Source organism: Neophocaena asiaeorientalis, unplaced genomic scaffold (assembly GCF_003031525.2).
Source record: "Neophocaena asiaeorientalis asiaeorientalis breed wild unplaced genomic scaffold, Neophocaena_asiaeorientalis_V1.1 scaffold282, whole genome shotgun sequence".
Lineage (NCBI taxonomy): Eukaryota > Metazoa > Chordata > Mammalia > Artiodactyla > Phocoenidae > Neophocaena > Neophocaena asiaeorientalis.
This window is the reverse complement of record NW_020172595.1, coordinates 513,039-526,261: the sequence shown is the minus strand read 5'-3', so window position 1 is coordinate 526,261 and position 13,223 is coordinate 513,039. Positions and strand designations below refer to the sequence as shown.

General features: G+C 49.2%; 3 protein-coding genes across 4 annotated transcripts in view; 2 read left to right on the top strand and 1 right to left on the bottom strand.

The window, feature by feature from the left end:
* The window catches only part of LST1 (leukocyte specific transcript 1), a 1,925-nt gene extending 882 nt beyond the window's left edge, over positions 1-1,043 (top strand). The window contains exons 3-4 of the mRNA XM_024738703.1: positions 248-270; positions 803-1,043. Coding sequence (XP_024594471.1) covers positions 248-270; positions 803-952 — 173 coding nt within the window. The 3' untranslated portion in view covers positions 953-1,043. The remainder of the gene's footprint in view (positions 1-247; positions 271-802) is intronic.
* A 147-nt stretch (positions 1,044-1,190) lies between these two features.
* On the bottom strand, positions 1,191-4,030 carry NCR3 (natural cytotoxicity triggering receptor 3). 2 transcript variants are annotated; one of them, XM_024738702.1, is made up of 5 exons: positions 3,974-4,030; positions 3,786-3,842; positions 1,999-2,343; positions 1,721-1,828; positions 1,191-1,590 (listed from the first exon to the last, which is right to left on the bottom strand). In XM_024738702.1, the coding sequence occupies exons 2-5, from the start codon at positions 3,826-3,828 to the stop codon at positions 1,544-1,546; spliced, it is 543 nt and encodes a 180-aa protein (XP_024594470.1). In that variant the 5' UTR covers positions 3,829-3,842; positions 3,974-4,030; the 3' UTR covers positions 1,191-1,543. The 2 variants fall into 2 exon arrangements, with proteins under 2 accessions (XP_024594470.1, XP_024594469.1); XM_024738701.1 differs by lacking the exon at positions 3,974-4,030 and having other exon boundaries at positions 3,786-3,954.
* Positions 4,031-12,869: 8,839 nt separating this feature from the next.
* AIF1 (allograft inflammatory factor 1) overlaps positions 12,870-13,223 on the top strand; it is a 2,891-nt gene continuing 2,537 nt past the window's right edge. The window contains exons 1-2 of the mRNA XM_024738621.1: positions 12,870-12,973; positions 13,148-13,209. Of these exons, the coding sequence (XP_024594389.1) occupies positions 12,949-12,973; positions 13,148-13,209 (87 nt within the window). The 5' untranslated portion in view covers positions 12,870-12,948. The remainder of the gene's footprint in view (positions 12,974-13,147; positions 13,210-13,223) is intronic.

Genomic DNA, 13,223 nt, shown 5'->3' with positions numbered 1-13,223 from the left:
TCCTGCGCTCCCAGATGCCCCCATCAACCCTGACTCGCCCCTCCTGCCTGAGGAAGGGGGTAGAAGTTGGGGGGTGGAGAGGGAGGGGAGAGTGTCCAAAGAGAGGGACCTTGGCTTTTGGCTGTGGGAACCACAGGGAGGTTGGCAAGTGAGGAAACACCTGCTGGGGGTGGGGAGAGTGGGCGAGGAGGGCTGGAGGTGGCACAAGGGAGGCAAGGGCCAAGCCGAGCTGCTTCTTTTCTTCCAGTGAGGAGGCTGGAGAGGAGCTGGGTGAGTCTGGGGCAGAGAAGTGCATGATGGGGCAACAAGCGGGGGCTGAGGTCGGGGGGCAGGAGAAGAGGGAGAAACGAGCCGGAGAGACAGAGAGACAGAGGAAGTAAGAGAGAAGCAGAAAGAGGGAAGTAAGGGATGAGAAGAAGAGAGGAAAGGAAAGGGGTAGAGATGGAAAGAAGAAATAAGACAGAAAGGAGAGAGAGGAAGAAATGAGGGAGAGAGAGACAAAAGTGAGAGGCAAAAATCAGAGAGAGAATGAGAGAGACACAGGGAAAATGAGAGAAATCAAGAGAAAAAGTAAGAGAAGGAGATTAAGAGTGATAGAGGGGGAGAGTGAGAGAGTAAGAGAGACACAAAGGGAAAAGGACAAGAGAGAGAGACGGAAAGAGAGAGAGAGAGGGAGAGAGTGCGAAAATAGAGGCAATGAGGTAAGAAAGTGGGGCAGGGGAGCAGTGAGAACTCAGAGGGCAGCGTCAGGGGAGGGAGGCTCCTGGGGACCTCCTGTCAGCACCCTCTGTCCCGGCCCCAGGCCCAGCTCTCGCAACAGGAGCTCCACTATGCGTCCCTGCTGAGGCTGCCTGAACGGGAGGTACCTGACCTCGGCAACCAAGAAAGGGAAGGCAGCAAGGAGGACCCCAGCACGGACTACGCCTGCATTGCCAAGAACAAACCCATCTGAGCACCCCCAGACGCCTCGTCCAGCCCAGGCGGGTGGTCAGGGTCATGCTGTAAAGACCAGTAAAGACCCAGTAAAGACCATGGTCTCGCCACCCTCTGTGTCTCAGGCTTCTCCATCTACCTCAAGCCCCAGCTCAACAGGGCCACTATCAAGACCTAAGCAACTTACCCTCCCACCCATTCTTACCCACCAGGGATCCACTGGGTGAAGAAGGCTGTTTAGGGACCCAAGCTCCCCTGAAGGCCAGAAAAGAGCATTTGTCTGTGGGCCATTGAGAAGTAGAACTAATCATGTGTGATACTCCACTTTTCTCAGGACGAAGGACCTTAGCCTCCTGGGTGGGAGAAGGAGGTGTGGAGTCTCAGGATGATGGTGGGAGGGAACTCTAGGCACAGTCCTGGGACGCTCCCTCCTCGGACCGTTCCAGACCAGACTTGGTAGAAGGGAGAGTAAGAGTTGGGAGAACCCAGAAAGGGCACATTGGGTCATCTAGAGCAAGAAATACACAAAAGGAGTTAATGGTGGGGCAGAGAGGGATTTATTGGGGGGTGTCTTGAAGAACTTGGGATCCCTGGGGTCTGAAATCACTCATCAGAGGCCATCCAAGGAGTGGCAGTGTGCTCCCACGTGACAGTGGCCTGGTGGAGAGGCCACAGGAGCAGCTCAGTGCTGCAGCTTCCTTCTCTTCGGGGTCTCTGTCTCCACCTGCTCCAGCCCTCTCAGCGCCCCTCCCATCTCTGCGCCCATTGTCCCGGCTCCACTACTCACATTTGCCCTGGTAATAGATGGTGCTGCCCATGGCCACTGAGAGAAAGCTGAAGGCATAGAACCCAGCCCGAAGGAGGAAGACTGTGCCGGCAGCTAGCTGAGGAGGTCCTGCATGTGGGTGGGGATGGCGAGGGGGAGAAGGGCTTAGGAAAGGAGGCCCTGGGAAGAAGCGTGCACAGGCTTAGGGAGGACAGTGGGCCTCAGGGAAGGACTCTTGACTCGACTACCAGGGACAGTGGGGCCTCCGGCCAAGGAGGCACAGCTTCCCAGCACCTCACCTTTCTCCACAACCAGCAGAGTCCCATTCCCTGTTCCGACACCCAGGCCCAGCACCTCCACCCTGCACACGTAGACTCCGGCGTCACGGGCTCGGGTGTCCCAGATGTGCAGCTCAGCCTGGTGGTCACAGAGGAAACGGGAAGAGGGGAGAGGGGCCAGGCGGCCCCTGAACTCTGCGGTCTCATTCCTCACCTCCTTCCCTGGGGCCACTTTGTCCTGGTACCACGTGACAGAACCAATGGCCAATTTCCCTTGGCTGGCATTGAAGGAACAGGGCAGGAAGGCAGGGGTGCCCTCCTGGGTACGGATCTCAGGGGGCTGGGACACCCAGAGAGCACAGGATCCTGGGGGCAGAGAGAAGACCCAGAGAAACGCCTCCCCAGTTACTCCAAAGAGAAAAGACAAGAGAGCTTGCAGTAGACTATCCCTGCTGTACCCCACCCACAGAGGGCCTAGAGGGACGAGCACTTTAGATGTCTCATTAAGCCTTTCCTCTTTACCAATCTAATTTCTTAACATTGCTTATTAAATTGTTTTTCAAATTCTTTCCCATACCAACTCTCACCCTCACCCTCTCCCATCATTCTCCAGTTCCATTCACTAGTAACATTTTGCTGAAATTTAACTTGTCACAGTGAAAGTGAAGCTCATTCATGAACGTGGCTGCCTAGTTAACTAATACCATTAATTATATTATTCCAGGTATTATCTTAGTACTAATAGCATTCTGTTGCATACCATCCTTGCTACTTTGTTCTTTTTGTTGTTGTTGTTAAAGAGCATTAACTAGGGCTTCCCTGGTGGCACAGTGGTTGAGAGTCCGCCTGCCGATGCAGGGGACACGGGTTCGTACCCTGGTCCGGGAAGATCCCACATGGCGCGGAGCGGCTGGGCCCGTGAGCCATGGCCGCTGAGCCTGCGCGTCCGGAGCCTGTGCTCCGCAGCAGGAGAGGCCATAACAGTGAGAGGCCCACGTATGGCAAAAAAAAAAAAAAGAGCATTAACTAATTAAATCTCCAGGTGAAGACATGGCTATAATTGCTTGGGATCCCTATTTAACTTATCTAAAATGATGAATTAAACCAATTATTAAAATTCTTGATTAAATTCTCTAGTTAATGAAATTTACCAATCAGTCTTCTATTTCAGTGATTCTCAAACTTGAGAGCACGTTGGAATCCCCTGGAGTGCTTGTTAAAACAGATTCCCAGGCCCCACTCCCAGAATTTTTTATTCAGTGGGTCTGGAGTGGGTCCTGAGAATTTGCCCTAGGTCCCCGCTGACGCTGATGCTGGTCTGGAATCCACACTGACTTTAGTCAATGAATATGTCTGACAATTAAAATCAGTTACATTAAGAAACTTAACTTAGATTTAATTAGATCTCCTAAACTCCTAATTATATCTAGACCCTAGATAATAAGCCTTGTTTAATAAGTTTATTAAACTCATCGAATTAAAACTGACCCCTTAAAAAGATTTGACCCCTTCCTTCAAGCCCTTCCTTCCTTCAAGCCCTTTTTTACTGGTTCTTTAAACTTTATCTTGTTAGGAACATGGCTGGGAAGGAAGAGTTCCAGGATGGAAGCTGGGGAATGACCTTCCCAGCGGGTGACGTGGAGGGAACTGCGAAGTGGGGAAGCCCACTGGGTATCAGCTTTATTGAGGGATGCCCTGCTTTCAGCCCCCACCCAACCTGCTCCCCCGGGACATCTATGTCCAGCCTCCCCCATCCTCCATCCTCCCAGCCCCACACCCCTCAGGGTCCTGGGAGAAACCCCTGTCACCTGGATGGACCGTGATGAAGATGAGGAACAGCATCTGGGCCATGTCGAAGGGTGTTCCTGTTGACGAGGGGGACGTGAGCAGTGAGGTCTGGGTGGAGGAAAACGACCCACTAGTTCTGACCAGGACTTTGGTCACTGGATGGGGGTGGGGAGCTTCCTGTGACACACAGGACTGACACATCACTTACAAAGGACCTCAACGCCCTAGGGCCTGGGGCATCAGACGCATGCCTCCCTGAGGAAAGAGGATGCTGCTGACGGTGATATCTGGGTCACTAGGAGGTGGGGGCAGCATGTGGGCATGTTGCCTAAGTGTTTGAGGCGGAGGGGGGTCTTAGATGGCCGGTGATGCTAGGGTGGGTGGGTGGATAGGTGAGACCAGGATGTGGTTCCCCTATCTTTTGAGGTTCAAGAAGACCAACCCTTTACCAAGAATCAGCCTCCAAGAGCCTTTCTGGGCTCAGAGCTAACCTACTTCCCCTCCCCTTGGCTCAATAGCACCCAGGTCCACCCTATCCATTCCCTTCCTTCGAGTCTGGCCCTCCCCCAGGGCTGCTCTAGAAATTCTATAAATGAGAGGATTAGCAGAAGTCAGTTGATTGGTCGTGGCGACAGGGAGTTGCCAGGGACTTTGTCTGTTTCACTTAGGATGTGTTGACTTGGGTGGATTGGCAGAGTGAGTGCCGCTGATGGGGAAGTTTGGATGCATTCACATTCAGAGCCCCACTAAAGGAACACACCTCTTGCAGAGGTCTGCTTTACCAGGTGTGTTCTGCACAGATTTATCACCCACTGGTCAATTCACTCATTTTTTATTTTATTCATTATTTAGCTAACATTTATTGAGAAATCACAAAGTGCCCCCATTACATGAAATGCATTATGACAGACCCAAATGAAATACACATTACGTTACACATAACTCCAAGGTTATGCAGGGACTAGTACAAGAGTATGCAACACACTCTTGTACATGTATTACACACCTACATGAGATAACACAGCACAGAGAAAAGAGGATGATGTGTGATATGCTGGGTGAAGCCTGCCCAGCCCTCGCCACACATTTTCCCTCTGGCTCCTTTTATATCAGTACATATTCTTTCTTTCTGTCCGAGTTTCTCGCTGTTTCACAATACATCCATAGATTGTGCAGTCCTAATCTCCACTGCAGTGATTTGGAGCACTTTTGGAGAAGTAGTAATTTTATGGTTAAGAATGCTGGCTTGGGGCTTCCCTGGTGGCGCAGTGGTTGAGAGTCTGCCGATGTAGGGGACACAGGTTCGTGCCCCGGTCCGGGAAGATCCCACATGCCGCGGAGTGGCTGGGCCCATGAGCCATGGCCGCTGAGCCTGCGCGTCCGGAGCCTGCGCTCCACAACGGGAGAGGACACAACAGTGAGGACACAACCGCAAAGAAAAAAAGAATGCTGGCTTGAAGTCAGGCTGTGATCAGCTCCCCTACAAACTAGTTACATAATCTTGAACAAATTATTGAACCTCTCTGAACCACCTAGACAAGCACAGTACCTCACAATCTGGGAAGGAGTGACTCAGCCACTCTCTTTTAGTGGAGTGGCTGCCTCCTCAGGGCCATCTAACCAGAGGCTGTGGAAATGAGGTGCCATGGCAAGGCAAGGGCTGCCCCCTGGTGGTCACAGAGAAGGGGGAGGCCTGAGGCACCAATATGTGGCTTTTCTCAACTGGGCCTTAATTCCAGCTTCTGCCCTGTCCCTTACCTTGCCTTGTCCTATCAACGCCCCATCCCCATCCCCAAAGGGTCAATGTGGAGCAAATTGTCTCTTGTACTCCACTGTGGGAACCCCATGGTTTGGGGAGGGAGGGAAGATCACCACCAGTGGAGTCGGGGTGAGGGGCTGGAATGGGCAACTGGCCTGAGGATAAAACTCTGTATTTCACAGAGCATATAATTAATCACATGGCACTACTCCATGTCCCAGGGCAATGCAGCTTAGAAGCCAAGTCAACATAAATAGGAATCATGGTTCCCCTACTTACTGTAAAATGGGAGTAGCATCTGTCAGTTTTCAGACTCCACTGCAATGGAGGGTCAGTGTATGTTAGCCTTTATATCCTCCCCAGTCCTGAGCTAGAATGACCAAGATTATAGCTGGGCCTGAACTCAAAGGTGCTTTGCTCTTTCAACCTCTTTTGTCCACCTAAGATTTCCAGTATCCAAAACTGTTGTGGATTATGAAGAGAGTACTTGGCTTTTCTTAAAGTCCATCTAGAATAAACCCTGGAGTATGTGTGGATTCAAGGACCCTTTCAATAAATCTGAGACCCTCTAGGGCACTTTAACCTGTAGGATGGGAACTGCTGTGCTAATAAGCTCAGCAAACTCAAGGATGTAACTTTTCAAAAGAAACTTTTACCAGGTACTCAAGAAGAAAGGCAACAAGTAGGAAAGTTGTGAAATGGATGTACACACGTCTCTGGTCTGACTGCTTTAACATCCATCTGTGGGCTGCCTTGAGGGTGGTCAGGGCCAGCAAACTCCCAACTTAGAGCTTAGAGCAGGAAAAGAAGTGAAAAAAACAGAAGGGATTCTGGAATCCCAGCACAAGTGATCCCATCTCACCTGGTGTTTCCTCCTCTACGTGTTGGCAAGGGTGAGACTTGGGTGACTTCTCCTCCAGCTGAGTCCTTATAAATATTTTTCAACTAATTAATGGTTCTCAGGATATACTTTCAACCTCTGACCATGACTCCTCTGAGGTTCACCCCACCTCCTTTGGCCTCTCCTTCTTGCTGTCACTGTCCAACTCCTTCACATTCACCAAGAGCAGACGCCCGGCTCTCCAGCTGCCTCTCTATTTCAATCTCTGCCATCTCTCTGGAAGATTTAATGTCCACGTATATGACATTATATACAGATGTATATATATATATATATATATATATATATATATATAGTAAAGTACATAGATCTTAAGTGTACTGTTTGATGACCTCTGGCAAATATACACACCCATGTACACAGCACTGCAATTGAGATACAAATCACTTCCACCACCCCAGGAAACTCTCCTATGCCCCTCTTTGGTCAATCCCCTTCCCCTCCCAGGAGCAACTACTGATTTATACCCCTATAGATTAGTTTAATCTGTTCTTGAACTTCATACAAATGGAATCATATAGCATACACTACTGTATCTGGCTTCCTTCATTCTGCATAATGTCTGTGAAATTCATCTATGTTGTTCCAGGTATCAGAGGCTTGTTCCTTTTTGTTGCTGAGTGGTATTCCATTATATGGATGTACCACAGTTTGTTTATCCATTCACCTGATGATGTACAATTGGATTATTTCTATTGGTTTGATGTTATGAGTACATCTCCTATGAACATTCTTGCACACAATTTTCAAATTACTTTTCTATGCACTAATTTCACAGTTCCTTCACCTTGTCCACTCCATCCATCATCTTGACTCTACATGACCTATACCTTGGATCTTTTCTCCATTTTACCTCTTCTTTCACAGGGACATAAAAGCAATCAGACCTGAGTCCCTCCCAACTCCTGTACCCTCCACATGTGCTTTCACACCATTCTCCTGTTGGAAGACTTTTGGGATGTTTCTCTTACCTTCATTCAACTGAGCATCTATTATGGGCTTACCTAGGCAATTCTGTCATAGCCACATTTTTTTAAAAATAAATACATTTATGTATATATGTATGTATGTATTTTGGGCCGCGTTGGGTCTTCGTTGCTGTGCGGGCTTTCACTAGTTGCGGTGAGCGGGGGCTACTCTTCATTGAGGTGGCCTCTCTTGTTGCGGAGCACCAGCTCTATGTGAGCAGGTTTCAGTAGCTGTGGCATGCGGGCTCAGTAGTTGTGACTCGCAGGCTCTAGAGCGCAGGCTCAGTAGTTGTGGCACACGGGCTTATTTGCTCCACAGCATGTGGGATCATCCCGGACCAGGGCTCGAACCCATGTCCCCTGCATTGGCAGATGGATTCTTAACCACTGCACCACCAGGGAAATCCATAGCCACAGTTTTAACTACTGCTAGTCTCTGTCGAGTCCCCAGTCTATATCTCCATCTCAATTTGTACCTTTACCTCAGGCCTCTTTCTGAGATCTGAGTCCAGATTATCTAACCTCCCTCTATACATCTTCCCCAGAATGTACCACAGGCATTTCAAAATCATCAGTGTCTACCCAAACTGGGTCAGCCTTCTATATTCCCCACGCCAGTGAATGGAAACAATCTACCCAGTCACTCAAAGCAAAATCCTGGGACTTATCCTATTCTGCCTTCTCCCTCCATTCTCCCATCCAAAACCCCAAGTGCCATCCATTCTGCCTCTGAGATATATAAGTATCTTCCTCTGCCTTTTGATTCTCACTGCTAGTTAAGGCCCTCATCATCTCAGGATGAAACTAGGACAATTGCTTCTCCGATGGACAGTGGGTTTCTTCTCAATATTCATTCCACGTCTCCCTATCTGAGCATCAGGGCTCATCCATCTATTCAACTATGCCTTTACTGAGTGCCTTCCACGTGCTAGACATCCTATCTTCATCTTCCCTGATCTCCCTTTCCCTTACCTCTCTCCTTATCTCTCATATATCTCTGTCCACAGCTCTATTTATTGTCTCACCATATTTATTTTTTATTTTATTATTATTATTTTTGGGGGGGTACGCGGGCCTCTCACTGTTGTGGCCTCTCCCGTTGTGGAGCACAGGCTCCGGACGCGCAGGCTCAGCAGCCATGGCTCACGGGCCCAGCCGCTCCGCGGCATGTGGGATCTTCCTGGACCAGGGCTCGAACCTGTGTCCCCTGCATTGGCAGGTGGATTCTTAACCACTGCGCCACCAGGGGATTCCTGGTCATTTCTTTTTGTTACTCTTTCTTTTTTTTAAAGCTTATCAGTTTGGGTTTTTTTTAGTATTTATTTATTTGGTCGCACCAGGTCTTAGTTGAGGCACGTGAGCTCCTTAGGTACGGCAGGCGGGCTCAGTTGCGGCTCGTGGGCTCCTTAGTTGTGGCATGCAAACTCTTAGTTGCAGTATGCATGTGGGATCTAGTTCCCTGACCAGGGATCGAATCCGGCCCCCTGCATTGGTAGCGCAGAGTCCTATCCACTGCACCACTGGGGAAGTCCCACTCATATTTAAATGAGATAGATTTTTCTAAACTATTAACAGGAGGACGTTTGGTGGGGGGTCAGAATGGCTTTCCAGACTTACAAGTACAAGGACTCCTCCTCTTTTGCCATCACAATGGACTATTTCCTTAAATTTGGCACCTCTGTGTAGCCACTACCTCCTTGGCCTCTGAGAACCTCTCCCAGTTAAGTAAGCATTTACCCCCAACCTTAGGCTTCTTTATTTCACAGGAAACCTCACAGGCTGCCACCTCCCAAGTGCACCTAAGGTGGTGCACTTAATATTAGGAGAATTTTGCTGCCACATCTGGGTCCCTTTGGCTGCTTTAAAACATTCTCTCTCCACCTTTACGGGTATTTGAATCTGTTCAGTCAGCACTGCCCTCAGCTTTTCCCTCCAGGGGTGAGGCCTTTCCTCCCAGGAAGGAATATTTGCTTTTTTTTTTTTTTTTTTAGCAGTTACTGGGACCCTCGCTACTCCCCTGCTCTTCTCAGAGGCACTCTTGGGGAATGCCTGCTCAGCGGGGAATTTGGTCACACGGACACATAAATCGGAGGTACTCTGTATCTCCTAGCTTCACTGCAAATGTAGCGCGTGCGTGCGTGCGTGTGTGTTTCCAATCTCTTTACAGGAGTCAAGAGGGGAAATTTAGAAATAAACTGTTGCCACATTCCCCTCAAAGCCCTACAAGGAGGCATTTTAGAAAAGAAAAGGCTTTGGCAAAAGCGATGTTGGTGACTCTGTTATGGTTCTCCAGAGCTGTACCTCGTAGACTCAGAATCCTAACTTGTTTTCCTGCCTCCCGGAAAGCCTCTTGTTAACCAAGCCCCTGAGTCTGGTGCATACACCAGGATGCCCTTTTGTTCATTTACAATAAGAAATAGAGCTACAGCAGAGATCCATTTCTTCCCAGCCCCCCACACTCCCCCCATACACACATATACACTGTATCATTCAGGTTCTCAAATTTGGTTCATTTGAGGAAATAGTTTTGTTTTGTTTTTTTAATTTGGCTGGGCTGGGTCTTAGTTGAAGCATGCGGGATCTTTAGTTGCAGCACACAGGATCTTTTTTTAGCTGCAGCATGCGGGATCTTTAGTTGTGGCATGCGAACTCTTAGTTGCAGCATGTGGGATCTAGTTCCCTGACCAGGGATGGAACCCAGGCCCCCTGCATTGGGAGCGCAGAGTCTTAGCCACTGGACCACCAGAGAAGTGCCCAGAGATAGTTTATTTACCAAGGTGCGGGTCAGCTATAGGGGAATCACAAGGCATATTGCAACCCCGGCCCAAAGGGATGAGGGGAGGAGAGATTACAGCAGTGGTTTTTACTCATTTTGTGCCACAGATCTCTTCAGCATTCTGGTAAAGTGTAAAATAAAAAATATATAACAAAGTAAAACAATTACATTGAGTTCCAGTTATCAAAATATTAATAAAATATTGGGATAGAAAAAAACATGTACTTATTACCACATTAAAAGACAAGAGATTTAAAAGAGAGGCAAGTTGGGACTTCCCTGGTGGTCCAGTGGGTAAGACTCCACGCTCCCAGTGCAGGGGGCCCGGGTTCCATCCCTGGTCAGGGAACTAGACCCCACATGCCACAATGAAAGATCCCGCACGCCACAACTAAGACCCAGCATAGCCAAATAAGTAAATAAATATTAAAAAAAGAAATACAGGCAAGTTGAAGTTAGACTTTAAAAAAGATATCAGTGCAAAAGATGTTGTTGGCTTGAGTAAGAACTTTAAACTGTGAAGTGGTCTTTGACAAGGCAACACGTGTAATGTTGGACGTGAGAAGAGGATGTACTTTTTCTTTTCCAAATTCACAGACCACCTGAAAGTTATTCCCTGGGCTTCTGAAATCTGGAAAAGGACAGCATCACGTAGAGCAGGTTGCCTGGAGAGGAGCATTGCCCATAGATGGAGGTGTCAGCCAGCCTGAGGTGACCTTGTGGGAAGGGAGTCGGAGGAATGAATACCCTTAACTTAATGTGCTCCCTCCTGTTGTTCTCCTGCCACGCTCCCCATCAGCCAAGACAGCTAGAAACCAGAGGTGCCCTTGATATAGTCTGTACAGGTTAGTCTCCTGGGGCAGAGAACAGAGTGGGAGAGGGAAAATGGAGGGGCAAACAGAAGACATCCAGGCCCACACACACACACACACACACACACACACACACACACACACACACACACAGAGACAAGCTTTCTGGCCAGTGTATTTTCTTCATGTAGGTACACAGGGGACCTAATTCTAACCAGGAGCTCCCCTGGAGAGTGGACAGACATCCATACTCAGACATCCAGACACATCCTCACCTTAGGACTTTGCGTTTGCTGTTCCCTCTGCCTGAAATGATCCCCTCCAATATATCCACGTGGCTTGTTTCCTCACCTCCTTGAAATCTTTGCTCAAATATCACTTTCGCAGAGAAGCCTCCCTAAGCACCCTATTTAAATATGCAGTCTGGGCAGCCCTTCCTATCTCCTTCCTTATTTTGTTCTCCATAGGCACCTACCACCTTTAATATACTTGTTTATTTTTATTGTCTGTCTCCCCCAATTAGATTGTCCACGAGGACAAGATTTTACACTTATTTGGTTCATTGGCCCTAGAAAGGTGCCTGGCATATAGTAAGCACTCAATAAATATTTGTTGAATGAATGTATGAATAAAAAAATAGATTCCCTCCACTAGGCACCAAGACCATCGGGAGGGCAGGGTTGCAGCTTTCTCCTCAGGGGGAGAGGAAGCTGTGATAAAGGGAACTCAAGAGGCCAGAGTCCCCATCAGCATCTCCCCCAATCATGTGGGTCAGGGAGAGGGCAGTGAGAAATGAAAACTCCCAGCTGCAGAAGGGGAAATAGGTTGGGGGGCGGGGGAGAGAAGGAAAGGTGTGCTCATCAGTGCTGGGGCAGAGTGGCTGGAACTTGGGGCAGGGAGCTTAGACAAAAGTGTCTCAGTGAGGGGGACACACTGTCCTGGCCTCCCCTAGAAGCCACTAGCCAAAAAGAACAGCAAAGGGGATAAAGAGTGTGCCTAGGGAAGACATTTATCAGAGGCTGCTCCCCACTCTGTTGAGCCCACAGTGACCAGCAGCGCCCCACGCCTAATGTTGGCCTCACCCCCTGGCTCTTGTATCCACCAATGCTATCTCTCAGCACCACTGGCCTCCAAAGAATCTTTTTTTTGGCCGTGTCATGCAGCTTGTGGGATTTTAGTTCCCCCACCAGGGATTGAACCCGGGCCCTTGGCAGTGATAGCGCCACAGTCCTAACCACTGGACCACCAGGGAATTCCCCCAAGGAATCTACTGAAATTCTCAAATTCCGGAGCTCTGTAGATTTTACTGAAAATTCCAAAGGCGATAAGGGGAGGGGTTTACATTGCACATCCTCAAGCAAACAAAGACCGCTTTGTCGGACACTTTCATATTTCCAAGTGCCTCTCTGGAGCTGACAGGTGGGAAGTGAAGTACCTCTCCCTTTCCAGACCCTGCACCCATCTTGCCACCCTCCCAGATCTGCCAGCAACTTCAGGTTCTTCTCCCATCCACAGTGCAGAAAAATTCAGTCAGCCTTTCCTCAGCTCCCTATCCAAACCTGCGTGTCCAGACTTGTGAAACCTGGGCCTCAGTCACCTGAACCTCCAGACCTGTTCAGAGATTCTTTGTTCCTGAGACTAAATGCCCCCTGGGGTCTTACTGACCTTCCCCCACTCCTTTGGTGGCTTATCGAAATATTTCTTTCACACCCACACTGGGCTCCCCTTAAGAGGAATTAAGGAGAACGTTGTTTTCTCATCTCTTTTCTACACCCAGCTCCCCCTTCTTCCTGGGTGCTAGTGTCAGCAGAAGCTGATGGGGAAGTGAGGCCTGGAATTCAGAGGAGGAGGAAATGAGGGGAAAGGGGAAGTTTGGGAGGGAGGCCTCCAGGAAGCTGGTGGGAGAGGACAGCTGGCAGACAGAGAGGCGCCCAGCCTGGTCTGTCTCCTCCAGCATCTGCTGAGCTATGAGCCAAACCAGGGATTTACAGGGTAGGGAAGGTGGAATAGGCAGGACCCTAAGACAGGAGAAGGAAGGTGCACAGCCCTGGGCTGTGGGCTGGGAATCTGGCCCACGAAGGCAGAATTGTGATGGCTTCAGGCTGGGCTTGGGGGTTAGGAGAGGAAGGGGGCAGTGAGGCTACATTAACCTTTGCGCCCCTTCAGGAGGAAAAGCCTTTGGGCTGCTGAAGGCCCAGCAAGAAGAGAGACTCAGTGAAATCAAAAAGGAAAAAGGAATAAC

Coding starts and splice junctions, on each gene's coding strand:
- NCR3 (XM_024738702.1), bottom strand. CDS start 3,828: ATGGCCCAGATGCTGTTCCTCATCTTCATCACGGTCCATCCAG. Junction 2,344..3,785: donor CTTCATCACGGTCCATCCAG/GTGACAGGGGTT, acceptor CTCTGCCCCCAG/GATCCTGTGCTCTCTGGGTG. Junction 1,591..1,720: donor CATCTATTACCAGGGCAAAT/GTGAGTAGTGGA, acceptor CCTCTCCACCAG/GCCACTGTCACGTGGGAGCA.